At 42.7% G+C, this 13288-nt stretch overlaps 1 protein-coding gene across 1 annotated transcript in view; it reads right to left on the bottom strand.

Annotated features, from left to right (window-relative positions):
- LOC145416718 (ionotropic receptor 93a-like) overlaps nucleotides 1-13288 on the bottom strand; it is a 390485-nt gene that overhangs the window by 187520 nt on the left and 189677 nt on the right. The window contains exon 4 of the mRNA XM_080285648.1: nucleotides 5275-5395. Within this exon, the coding sequence (XP_080141774.1) occupies nucleotides 5275-5395 (121 nt within the window). The remainder of the gene's footprint in view (nucleotides 1-5274; nucleotides 5396-13288) is intronic.

Raw genomic sequence — 13288 nt, 5'->3', positions numbered from 1 at the left:
GTAAGTATACTGTAAGTATGTTCTACCAGTAGTCTATAAGTGCTCTAAGTAGGGCGGACGTGACCTAAATCTCTTACCTAAGGTCTGGCCTGCTTCAGATTTTGCTGACATAATTGAAGAGGAGCGTGACGGCTCCTTCTCCCTTAGTTACTGGACTGTCGTGCTGGAGGGTGGATGTGTATTGAAGTGTATAATACATAATCAGAAAATCACCCCGGACCTTGGATTCGCCGACAACTGACAAGTTAGGGCTTAATACGCACCGACTTCACACTCTGGTAGCTGTGGTGAGTAAATGAGTAACAGTGACTAATGGTGAGTGAGTAACGATGAGTGAGATAAGTGGTGAGTGAGATGACTGCGTCAGGGCTACGTGGTATATGCTGCCGTCATCTGACCTGTTCACCCCTGCATCAGCGTGGTGGTGGTGGTGGTGGAGATGGAGGGAAGGTTGGGAAGAAGTGTCGGGTCAGGTGGGAGGTGATGTGGTGGTGGGTTGTGAGTCAGCGTTCTCCCTACAGCTCCGTTTGTATTTACTTGATCGTAGATTTGTACGTGATTTCATGTACAACGTTAAATTGTAGTTTCATGCTGTAAGATGTTAACTAGGAGACAATGTTGGTTATCGTCTCGCCTGCTTGTTCCGTAGCAATCGTAGATAGTTGTAGTTCATTGGTTCGCTGATTGTAGATTGACGTAGAAATTGGAAGATTGGTTATAGCAATATATTGTCAAACCACTGCCAATATAAAGTTGTAAGGCGTCGTGTGGCTCGACTTGTAGTATTGTTTGTTTTCTGTCTTGATAATGTCGCATCAACTGTAGACTCGTAGACTTGTAGACGTGGTTCGTACGTTTGCTGCCACCAAAATAATATATCAAACTTGTAATTGATTGTATCGTAGTTGTAGCCGAGCTGTAGCTACAGTGAGTTGATTTGTAAGAGATAATCTTAGTTTACTTGAACTCGATGACAGGAGAAAGATTAGAACTGGGGTTTGTAATTTGTAGTTTATTTTTTTCATTAGGGGATATCTCAAAATTTACACTTAGTATGTCTCAAGAGTGTTTGGAGGTGAGTGTGTTTTATGCTTGCTATCTTCGCAAACCTGCCCCTTTTTTCTCCACCATACTTCTTTCTCGAGTCTAGACTCCCTTCTCGCTCTCTCTCCTGTCTCCTTCTGCCTCCTAATTCCTTCTTTCTCGTATAGGAAAGCTTGTGTCACGTGTACTGCACGGCTGAGTAGAACTCTCTCGATCCTTGGGGACTTTCCTATCAGGCGTCACGAGGTGCTGACTGACATTCCCCAAAGAGAATGTGCAAATGGCATTTCCTTTGGCCTCTAGCTATGACTTTCACTTAATATATAGCTTACATAATTATGTGTGCCACCAGCTGTTATATATTGTATTATGATATTTTAAGAGTCCTGACACCACAATGACGGCAGACAAAGATGAAGGAGTGGTGACTGTAACACTGCCCGGGCGTCCTTGGATGGAATGTGAAAATTCCACCCAGTGCTCGACTTCCCTTACTCACCGTCGTAAGATTGAGTCATCACCCTGTCCATGAGGCTCCCCAAAGGGTTTTCCACCCGTTTCATAGTGCCACTATGTCCCGTAGGTGTAAGTGGAAAAAAATTGCTCTTTGTTTTTCTGTACTCACTTCTTGCATCAATTATAATAATTTCTCTCTACTACGACACTTATAATTGCACTTGACATCACGATTGCGGGGAATTGCACTTTAGCAAGTAAATGCTGTGGTTGTTTCGTTCAGTATGGTTGAGTATGAGGTAATTACTTGTACTACATTTCAGACTGATTTGTACTAATCTGGGGCATCGTGAAAAATCTTACAAATGTTATACACAACTCACATTATTTGTACTTCACATCACAAATACGCTTATGCGCACATCTTCAGCACTGTTTTCCTGAGTATCGAGGGAAAAAATTTAGTCATAGCCAATGAGCTAATTTTCTTTCTGGCCTGTTCACAATTGTTTACTTTCATGTAACAGGTAGGCTAACTCCAGGTATTTCCAATAATTTTTTCACTAGTAACCAATAACCAGTAACACCTATTGCATGGCACCTGTAAAACTTATTATAAAACACTTTTATCACAGCACTTTCTAGAAATCACTTATAATATCTAACATTTCACTTACTCGTATTAATTAAAAAAAAAAAAGTCCATACATGTATACTATTTACACTTTCCCACACACCTGCTCAGTAATCACGCTCGGAGTGATACTCGCAAAAACTTTTGGGGGCATAGGGGGATCTTGCACTCTGCACATGGGTTGGTAGGCTGTCTGTTTTCAAGCTGGGAGACGGTGTTTGGTCATGTTACAAACGTGGCACCGCCTGTATGCCTGATGACCTGCTGTGGTACGGCCAATCTTACCAGCCTGTGTTGCCGGAAATACTCGGCAGAGCTTAGCCTATCCGCTCTAGGTGCTTTTTGCGTTCGCCCCTAGCACCAGGCACCTGTGCAGTTGAATACCCTTCAAGAAGTATGCATGCAAGCTCTCTCACACTGTCATAGACAGAGAAGTTTCCTGAAACTGTTTAGGACGGCGATATCAAGGTGTAAAAACGCCTTTTACCATCTGCAGGACTTACGTAGGCAACCAACCTCACCAATTTTCATGTCCGATTTATGAACAAGCTGCAAGTTGATATTATAATCGTTGACAGCATCTGCCTTCAACACGGCTTTCCTGGTCCTGTAGTCTGTTTTTCCCATTTCCTCAAACACACCTGTATGTACTGTTGACAACATGTTAACTTACCTCTTGTCAAGCCAAAGAAGGGCTAACATGTTGCCACATTTCTTGGTAAGAAGGGCTCCTTTCTCGGTATTTGCTGGGAATACAGGGAAATTCTGTTAGCCCAAGCAGTTCCACAGGACCCAGTACCATGTTCAAGCAAATATTACACTGCCGAGGCAGTGTAATAATTATCGGTGTACAGAATCTGGTGCCTATTGAAATACTGTATCTTTCCATCAGCACTTCCACGACTGATGCCGAGAAACCGTGAGGATCGTTATTAAGTATATCAACATCCGTTGCCAAATAAACTATCACATCGAGCACATATCCAGTTTCGCAGTCGCAAAGGACAAAGAATTTTAGCTCAAAGCAGTGACGCACGGACGGCACATACTGAATAAATGCTAACCTGCCCCTGAATAACACCAGCGACTCATCAATTACTACTTTCTGAAACGGACAAAAAATCCTGGAAAATGACTCCTTGAGCATTGTTAAAATAGGTCTAATTTTCCATTACATGTGCCATCAACATGGTAAGGGCTAGCCACACACACAACTCCCCCACCTCCTTAGTTTGCCAGTCCCTCATGTGCATGCTTTCACTGCCAGCCATGTCCTGCCACCGCACACACATAGCCTGGTGGAAATTATTTGTTCCACCAGGTATTGCATAATTGCAGTCGTGGATATCGCCCTGAAAAATGCTAATAGTCCAGTGCCTCAGGGGAAGCTGATCCTCTTGAACACGTGCCCCTTCCTCATCACACACCGGCACAGAGGGCTCATATTCTGCTCCATCCTCCCAGACAAAGGTATCCACTCTACCCACACCTGGTAAAGCGGGCCATTTGCCATGTGCAGCACTTTTTTCCTGCGTGCATGCACGCCCGCGTGCACTCCCAAGGGCAGGGGTGAGGGGGAAAGAGAGGGAGAGGTGTGGGAGGTGGGGGAATAAGGGGGTGATGACTCACTTGATGCAGGCCTTCCCTGGGGAGACGCTTGCTACTAACGTCACGTGGGGCCCTTGTGGAAAATTCCACTCCCGAAGGGCCCAGTTGTGGTGATTCTGCCCTTGAAATACTCAGCTGAGGTGAAGGTGGACATTCGAGGGCGAGACGAGGGTGAGCAGGAAGCGAGCGTGGTGGTGAGATGGTTCATCAGCATTTATTCTGCAGATGACCACCAACTCCATGCTCACCAGCCTGGTGTGCCGGTTCATCTACGTCCTCCTCCTCAGTGAACTCGTCACTGTCGAAGGCCCTACCCTTCTCCTGCAGGAGTTTGAGAGCCTTTTCAGGTGTCTGAGAGTGGGAAGGGGTTGGAAGGTGAGAGAGTTTGCTTTCCACATGGTAACTCCTGTCCTCCGAAGACATACTCTCACTAAGTGTCCGTGAGGACACTGTGTCGTCCAAGGCACAGCCAATGGCACTGTCACTGAGCTCTTTCCCCGGCAATAAGGGCAGAACTTTCGCGGGGGTCGATGATGCAATCGGCCCTGACGGCAGTGGGACAGAACTGGACAACGATGACGATGATGACTTGGCTCCTCACTCTCCCAGTTTCGTGTACAGGCTGAGCAATGCATCCATGGGATACCTGTGGGTCCTACTTACCCTATGGGTGTCATAGAAAATGGTTGCAAGTTCAAAGGGTGTTGGGAAGATGCTTCTGGCTAATCCCGTCAACTGGCGGCGCTCTGTGCTCTGAATCGTGACGGCTACACACATCAGCCAGCGCAGAGGGGTTAAAGAAATTTTATTGGGGTTAGATAATATTCCTTCATCCCATGCTTAGTACCAGCCAGAAACAATCCAGTATACGTGTTCTCACTTCAATGTAGTCCTTTGCATCACACTACATGAACTTGGTGGATTCATGCACTCCACTTTCACATCATAGGCAAATCTGCAGGAAAAAAAAAAAAAAAAAAAAAAAAGGGGGAACATTTGGCTTAACTGGTTAGCTTTATGCAGTCCTCTGGGTTCATGGTCGGGTGAGCCTGAGGCTACAACGATAACAGAATCCCAGCAGAGGCCAGAAGCGTGGGATTCTGTGTGAAGAAGCAATGGGAAGCATGTGCCATTTCCAAATCCAAGTGACTGTAACTGTTCTTGTGACTGTTAGCAATGCAAGTATAAATGCTAAGCAAAATGGGGGTCAGCTTTTCCAGTAAAATAGTAAAAAAAAAATGTAACAACATGTTCCATATTACTCTCCTCAAAGAAGTGGAGCCTGAAACTAGACTACCATAGTCGCCCTTTTATTTTTATTTTATCTGTCCAGCAAATAGTAGGCTTCTTATACGATATGGACTAAAGAATTTCTATCCAATTCACTACCAGATGTCAACTGAAAGGTGAATATAATCGTCTGGTGGTAGTTATAATAAAATACATGCGAAGACATCAGGTTCAAGGCATTAAAAGTGAATGATCAGACTACGCTCTTGATCGGGAAGATGTAAGACCAAAAGCATACAAACCTGGGAAGAGAGAGCCAGGCAGTAAGGTTTCCTGAATAGACTCTAACCAGCGTGATCAACACCACCCAGCTGACAGCCATCACGGCTCGGCCACTCACACTGCCAGGTTGATGCACGTGAGCTGTGGAAGGTCAGGGGCAATCAAGATCAAAAATTTAGTAACATTTCCCTGCCAGTTGTTGCGACAGTAGATGTTAAATAAAATAACTAAAGGGAGCACTAAGAGCTGCGAGTACAGAGACCCTGCAACACCAATACCCACCAACTACATTTCTCTTTTTTTTTTTTTTCAATCGAGGCAAAGATGCACTCGACAGGTTGGTGATGATTGGCTGAATGCAACCTTTCTTCATAATCTCTCAACTCGTTAGCATTATTAATTGACAACATATGTCTGAGGGGAAAATTTGAGTTAGTAAATGCTTTTTGGACATACTGAATTCAGCCAATCATCACCAACCTGCCTAGTGCATCTTCTCCTCTTATCTATATATATATATATATATATATATATATATATATATATATATATATATATATACTATAGTCTCAGAGTCGGATATTTCACTTTGCCCTGCGATTCTGACCTTCGATAGATTACTCTCATAATTACGTTACTTCCTTCTTGCTTAACCCTTAATAACTTTTGCTCGGATCAGAAAAAAACTATATAAGTTCGCTTTTCCCAGTGATCTTGGCCTTTGACCTTTCCCCTTGACCTTTATCTTTAACTACTACTTCTCACAATCGAGTCTCTCCTTGTTATAACCACAACATGTCCACAAAGATAAGTCTACATCCGATAAAAGCTGGCGATATTGCATGTGACCTTGATCTTTGACCTACTGGTCTAGAAAAAATTGGGTCAACCTCTTGGCTGAACCTCAGTCAATTCAACAGTTTAGTCCACATCACATCGAAGGTGCTTTAATAATCTGGTTCACACTAAGACACAATAGGTCGAAATTTGAGGCTGAGCTGTGTCTTTGACCTATGATTGTCCTGACAATTAGGTCTCCCTTCATTTTTGCCCAGTTCTTAATCCTTCTACCAAGTTTGGTTTACATCAGATCAAAACTATATGAGTTAGCATTTCACAGTGATTTCTTTACTTTTGACCTTCCATGTGACCTCTTGACCTTTGACCTTTCCCCGTCACCTTGACCTTTAACTGTTTGTTCTCACAACCGAGTCCCTGTATCCCTGATATAACCTGAACTCTTCCACCAAGTTTAGTCTACATTGGGTATAAACTGTTTAAGTTGACCTTGCATGTGACATTGACTTTTGACCTATTAGTATTCAGAGCAACAGATCAACCCCTTGGTGATCCTCAACCAGTCCAACAAGTTTGATCCACATCCGATTAAATAGTATTTGTTTATTTTCCTCACACTGAGCCACATTAAATCAAAATATGACCTTGCCCTGTGACCTCAGCACTTCACTGATTGTTCTATCAATTGGGTCCCTTAGTTCTTGCCTAACTCTTAAGCCTTCTGCGAAGTTTGGTTCAAATCCTGTGAAAACTGTTTGAGTTGACCTTGCTTTGTGACCTTGGCCACTGACCTTTCTCTGTGACCTTAACCTTTGAATGATGGATCTCAAAATTGAATCCTGTTATTCTTGTTTCATTGTCAGCCCCTCCACAAAGACTGGTCTAAATCGAAAAAAGAAAAAAAAAAAAAAGATGAAGCATATCTTGCTCCTTGACCTTGACTTTTGACCTGTTATTCTAGTTGTTAAAAAAAAAAAAAAAAAAAAGTAGGTATAGTCCTTTCGTGACTCTCCGTTTGGTCCCCATATGTGGTTAAAACCGGATGAAAATTGAGTTATTTTGTCAAAAATGACACCCACGGATCGAACTTTGACCTTGCCATGTTACCTCGACTGATTGTTCTCAAAACTGAATCACTTAATTCTTGTCATACCCTCAACCTGTCCCCCACATTTAGTCAAAATTGATAAAATCTGCTTAGGTTGATTTTGAAAGGTCAACGTTTGACCTAATCCCATGACCTTAATCTCGAGATCATGAAAAAAAAAAAAAAAAAAAATAGGAGCCTATATGTGCTGTCCTCCCCAGAGGCCGCGACTGACAGTTGTTTGTTTACCCCTGACCTGAGGAGATTAGTTTCCTGTTTTGTGAGCTGGGTTAAGTGCTGTGAGTAGTGATTTAGTATGGTAAAAATGATCCAGAGTGTTGGGAGAGCTGGAAACTATTGCAATTGTGTTGCAATTTTGTATCACTTGCGGTGTTTAGTATGCAAAGTAATTTTGTGAATTTGTCTTACCCTTTGCTGTGATTATTGTGAGCGTGGTGGTTTCATTTACTGAAAGCTGCGTCTCTGCTGTAGATTTAGAGAAGAGGTACTGAATTTAAAAAGGCAGGTACAGGTTCTCAGGTACGGGATATCTCAAATGAATGAATTGTTAGAGAAGATATTGGAGGAGAAAGCGAGAGAGAGAGAGAGAGAGAGAGAAGATAGCAGTTGGACGCTAGTTCACATGGGTGCAAGTAAGTTCACCCTTATCAACAAGTGCAGATAAAGACCACCAATGCATTTGATACGTTACATGGTGATGTGAGGGGAAGGCAGAGAGGGAAGTAGAAATGAAGGAGGGTGAGGGCACTTCTCGTAGGAATGCTGTAAAGAATATGAAAAGTAAGAAAATGTCCCTGTTGGAGAACTGTACACTCCGTTTAGTAAAATGTGTGTCTGTCGGGAGCCACATTTGGCAATATGTTAGGAAAAATCTAAAATTTAGTGAAGGACAGTGGATATAAACCCACTGTCCGCCTCAGTGCGGAAGGCAACGATGCTGGTAAGCGTAGGAGTGAGGTACTGTGGCAGCAGTGCAAGGATATGTTAAATAAGATCAGTTGGGGGCGCAGTGACTCAGAGGTAGAGCGCCCGACTCCTAATCGCAAGGTTGCGAGTTCGAGCTTCTGACAGGTCACCATTGCTGGGAGTGACAGTGCGCTCCTGTAACCTAGCGGGACTGTATGGCCATAGTTGCCTAGCTCAGGGATGATTGAATAAGGATAGGGAAAAAAGAGAGACTCCCGTAGTACTTGGTGTTTTGCCTAGGTGGGGAGCTGGAGCAGAATGGCTGAGCAGGGGGATAGGTTTTGACTGCCGTCTAGAATGGTATTGCAGAGCTAATGCTTTCATCGGCAGCTGGGACCTGTTTTATGGACGGCGCCGTGTATAGTTGGGATGGACTTGCCTTAGTAGATAGGGAGTTACTGCCCTACCTAGGACCATAGAATGATAAGGAGTTAGTTTTTCTTTTTCGATGTTGAAAGTTAGATGTAGAGGAAGTTATAACAATTCCACTTAGAGATCTTTATCATCAGATTCAGGTAGATGCATTGAAACTTGAAGAAATAATAATTAAAAAAAAAAGTTTAACTGTTAATGTAGGTGCATGCACTCAGGCACCTCAAAATAAGCAGGCAATGACAGAGGAGAGAACAAGCAATAATAGGGGACTGATAAGTGATGGTATAAGAATAGTTATATTAACAAAGTAAACAGTTTCACAGTTGTTAATAAAAACAATAAAAAAGTAAATCCCAGTGTTGAAGCATAAGTAGCTGTAATAACCTCAAAGTGGCTACACTAACAGTAGGAATTTACATTTAAAAAAAAAAAAGGATGAACTGAGGGTTTTAATTTATAGGGAAAGTAGACGTTGCCGTTGTTAGTGAAACTTAGGTGAATACAGAAACCCAAGAATTTTTAGCAAATCAGATAAAGGGCTATAATGTTTTTTGGTCATACCATCTTGGACGAAAGAGGGGTGAGGTAGCAATTTATGTGAAGGATTCATGAAACTGTATCTGTAAAAACAATAATAAAATTGATCGGGATACGAAACCTATCTGGGTTGAAATTAGTAACAACATGGTGAAAAATTAGTCTTATAAGCTTATTTACAGATCTCTGAAATTAAGTACAGCACATAGTAAATACCTTTGGGATGAAAATAGGAAAGTGTTAACGTCCAGCTTGGCAATTATTGTAGGGAATCTTAACCTGCCAAGGACAGACTGGCGAAATCAAACAGAGGATGATGGGTCATAGGAAATTCTGGAGGCAGTACAGGATAATTTCCTCTATCAGTACAGTATACTGGCCCCTAGGATATGCAATTCGATCGACCATACCGGCGTGAAAATCTGTATATGGAACCGATTCTTTGACTCTTACAGAAGTAAAAAGTGTTATGCCCAAGGTTTAGAGCTTGAATTTACACACCTTATGCCGCAAACCAGAGCATTTTAGACCAACTGGTTCATGAGCTATAGCTCGTCAAAGTTGAAAAAAGTTAAACTTCCAGGCGCGGCGACTCCAGTTTTTCTGTGCGTTCCCACACCATTCCTCCCTCATTCCTCTCCTCCCATGACCTTCCTCACCCACTCCTATCACCCTTCCTCTCTTCCTTCCCTCCCTCCCTAACCTCCTCCCCCCCTACACCCCTTCAAAATTTTCCAGCTCCTTTTTTTTTTTTTTTTTTTTTTCTCAAACAATAGCATGCCAAATAATTATGTCGGTGTTCCTCACTCACTCCAAACACCCTTCCCCCCCAACACTTTTCTCCTACCCACATTCCCTCCCCTTCGTCCCCTTTCCTCATAGCTGTGTAGCTGTCAAAAAAAAAAAAAAAGAGCAAAAGCATGCAAAATCTTTTTTTTTTGTGTTACACACTCCAGCACTCACTTCCTCTCACCCCTCTCCCCTTAACCCTTCCCCCCCCTCCCCTCCCCTTAGAGCTGTCAAATCAAGTAGCTGTACGAATTTCAAAGAGAAAAAATAGCTAAAGCATGCAAAATAATGATAATGGTGTAAGAGAAAGACAAATACACAAATACATAATTTACTATTATAAAAAACAAACATGACTAACATTTACAGGAAACCTTACGGAGATTCATAAAAAAAAAAAAAAAAAAAAAAAACGAAAAACATACATTCCATGTTTCGTGAATACAATTACACAAACTATAATCTGGTGTTAAATGAAAACACGCGACATGAATAATAACAATGACGTATAATACACTAGGTGAGGGAGGTGGGTTGTAAGTGGACGGCATACTACAGGGGGTGAGGGATGGGGATGGGGAGAGGCCTGGAGAGGTGGTACAGGGGTATAGAGGTGGGAGACAGCCACCACAAGACAAAGAGGACGGAGAGAGAGAGAGTACAGGGGTGTGGAGGGTGGGTAAGGGGATATAACCCTCCCCAGGATGACAGGGAGGGGGGAAAGGGGGAGGAAACCATGGCGGCGTGATGGAGGACGGTGGGGGAGGGGGAGAGAGGGAGCAGGAGGCGGTCAGAGGCGAGGCAGGGGGAGAGGGCACAGAGATATTGGGGTAGAGGAAGGCGTCGAGAGGGCAGTGGCAGAATCACCTCCCCCCACCATGGGTATGGGCCCAGATCCTCCCTCCTCCCTGCTCACGATTTACGAGTAGTTCTCATTGGTTTGCATCGACATACGTCACAATTGGGCCGAAGCCTAGTGTCAGCAGTTTTTCCCAAAAGCCCCTCTATCTATCACATTCAGTATCTTGTGTAATCCTGAAAATGGATCGATTGATCCTGTTAGGACTTTGGGGGTTAGGGAGCTCACAAATGGTAATAATATACTAGATTTATTTACTCTAACAGAGAAGTCATCAATAATGATATAAATATTGGCAGACGACTTGGAAATAGTGATTATGAAGAAATTAAGTTTAAATTTATTTTGGGTGTCTGATCTATTGAAAGCCATTCTCCCACTTGAAATTAACTTCTAGAAGATTCTACCAGACTAAGAGCTTATTTTAAAACCATAATCCATGGGCAAACTGGTTACTTCAGGGAAAGCCAGGTCACTGGGGAATCTCAGGTCATATGTGATGGACAGGAAAATGATGGGAGTGTACATGAGGTCACTGGGGTAGCTTAGGTCATAGGTGAGGAGCCAGACTTAGGAGGAAGTGTATTTCAGGTCTCAGATATTAACTCAGGTCCGGTACCAAGTAGCCGCTCAGTCAGTGAGAAGTATGATGGATTAATAAATATGATACACAAGGGCCAAGATAGATATATCCCTTCAAAAGCATTTAGAACAAATAATTTAGAGCTGAGATGGCTAAACAGCAGATTATAACCACCTTTGCCAAGGTTATGTTTTTGCTGATGTTGGTCTGTTTGCCTGTTAGCAGGATTACTCGAAAAGTTATGAAAGGATTTTGCTGAAATGTTTTGGAGGGGTTACATATGGCCCAATAAACAATACGTTAGATTTTGGTGGTGATTCAGATCATCATCTAGATTCAGGAATTAAAAAAAAAAAAAAAGCGAGATAGTGGCAATTTACACGTATTTGTTTCTAACTCGATAAACAATGCCTACCATGCTTGCATAAATCTCACAAGATAACATCACTATAAGATCTACCATACACCCATGTTTGATCTGGATCCAAGAAACATTCCGGATCTGGTGATTCAGAATGTTCAAGCCTAGGAGGAAAGTTTGCAATCTTGGATTGCCCTTCTTATTTCTCATAGGTTAGAGAAAAGGAATATATTGAAAAAATAAAATGGGGAGAGGAACTTTTTTTTTAAAAGGTACAGTAAGGAAGAAGGAACTAAAGTTGAGAAGCCTGCAAGATTATTCCCTCCAAGAAAAAACAAAAACATGATAACAGAGAGCATAATACAAGATCTGTTCCTTTTGAGATACCTGGACACACTGCATTTGAAAGACTGGGGGTCATAGCCAATAGGAAAAAAGAAATGGGAAGACAGTTCCAATGTTGATCTGTTGCATGCATGAAGGATTGGGAATAATGGTCAACTCTTGCATTAGAGAATTGGACAAAAAAAGGATGAGAGATTGATGCTAGATGTGTGCTATGCACCTGATGTAGTGGTGGTGGGATGCAAGCAGATGGTTCAGTGGAACAGTGAAAAGAGGTAGAGATGCAACAGTGTGGCGATGAGGCAGAAGTTGAAGGGAACCAATAAGAGGAGGAGACTCAATAAGATGAAAAGCCTTTGACTCCACCTTGTTGAGATAAGCTGTATGTGGGGAACCTCCCCACACATGAGAGTTGTACTCTACACAGGGTCAAATAAAACCCCTGTATAAAGTCAAAACTGTAAAGATGGATCGAAGGCATGGAGTAGGATTAGCACACCTAATCTCTTGGAAGCAGATTTTACAAGAGAAGTAATATAATCTTTCCAAGATAAACCCCACGATAATGAAACCCCAAGTATGTTTAAAGATGACGCAGGAATGAGTTGCATTTTGTTAAAACTTATAGGATACCCCTGTGGAAGCTTTTGATGAGTAATGTAAGAACTGGGCTTCTGAAGCATCAAAAACAAAAACATATTTACCCCAATCAGAGATATGAGTCAATTCAGACATTAGGTGTGCCATAGCTTCATCTCCTGTTTGTTAAAGTAACTGCTGAGATGGACGTTCTGGGAAGCGAATGGAAGGGTGAAGGACGGAGTCATCAGTGTATGAGTGAATGGGCCGAGATGTATATACAGTACAGCTTAGGTCGCTGAAAAATAGAAGGAAGAGAGTTTGTGATAGGACTGAGTCCGGAGGAACATCACTATTGATACCTGTAAGAGAGGAATGGTGGCCGTCTACAACAGCAGGTATAGAATGACCAGAAAGGAAGACAGAGATGAAGGCACAGACAGAAGGATAGAAACTGGTATGAGGCAGCTTGAGAGTTATAAATTTATCCCAGACTCGATTGAAAGCCTTCGAGATGTCAAGTGCAATGGCAAAGCTTTCACCCCCGCTGAGGGGGGTCACCTTGACATGGTGGCGGGGCTTGAAGCGTGGCTGGCAGTGCCATTTACTTTGGAGGCATGCCTACCTTCGTAGGGTTCAGCATTTGTCGGTCTTGTGGACCAAGCACCCCCCACATCACTTTTTTTTTTTTTTTTTTATGCGAGGAAGAAGGAACCAAAGGCCATGGCCCGCAG

This window comes from Coenobita brevimanus, chromosome 107 (assembly GCF_032717465.1).
Source record: "Coenobita brevimanus isolate Jiangsu-jjx chromosome 107, ASM3271746v2, whole genome shotgun sequence".
In the NCBI taxonomy this organism is placed as follows: domain Eukaryota; kingdom Metazoa; phylum Arthropoda; class Malacostraca; order Decapoda; family Coenobitidae; genus Coenobita; species Coenobita brevimanus.
Note: the sequence above shows the minus strand (reverse complement) of the source record. Positions and strands in the feature narration are given on the sequence as shown.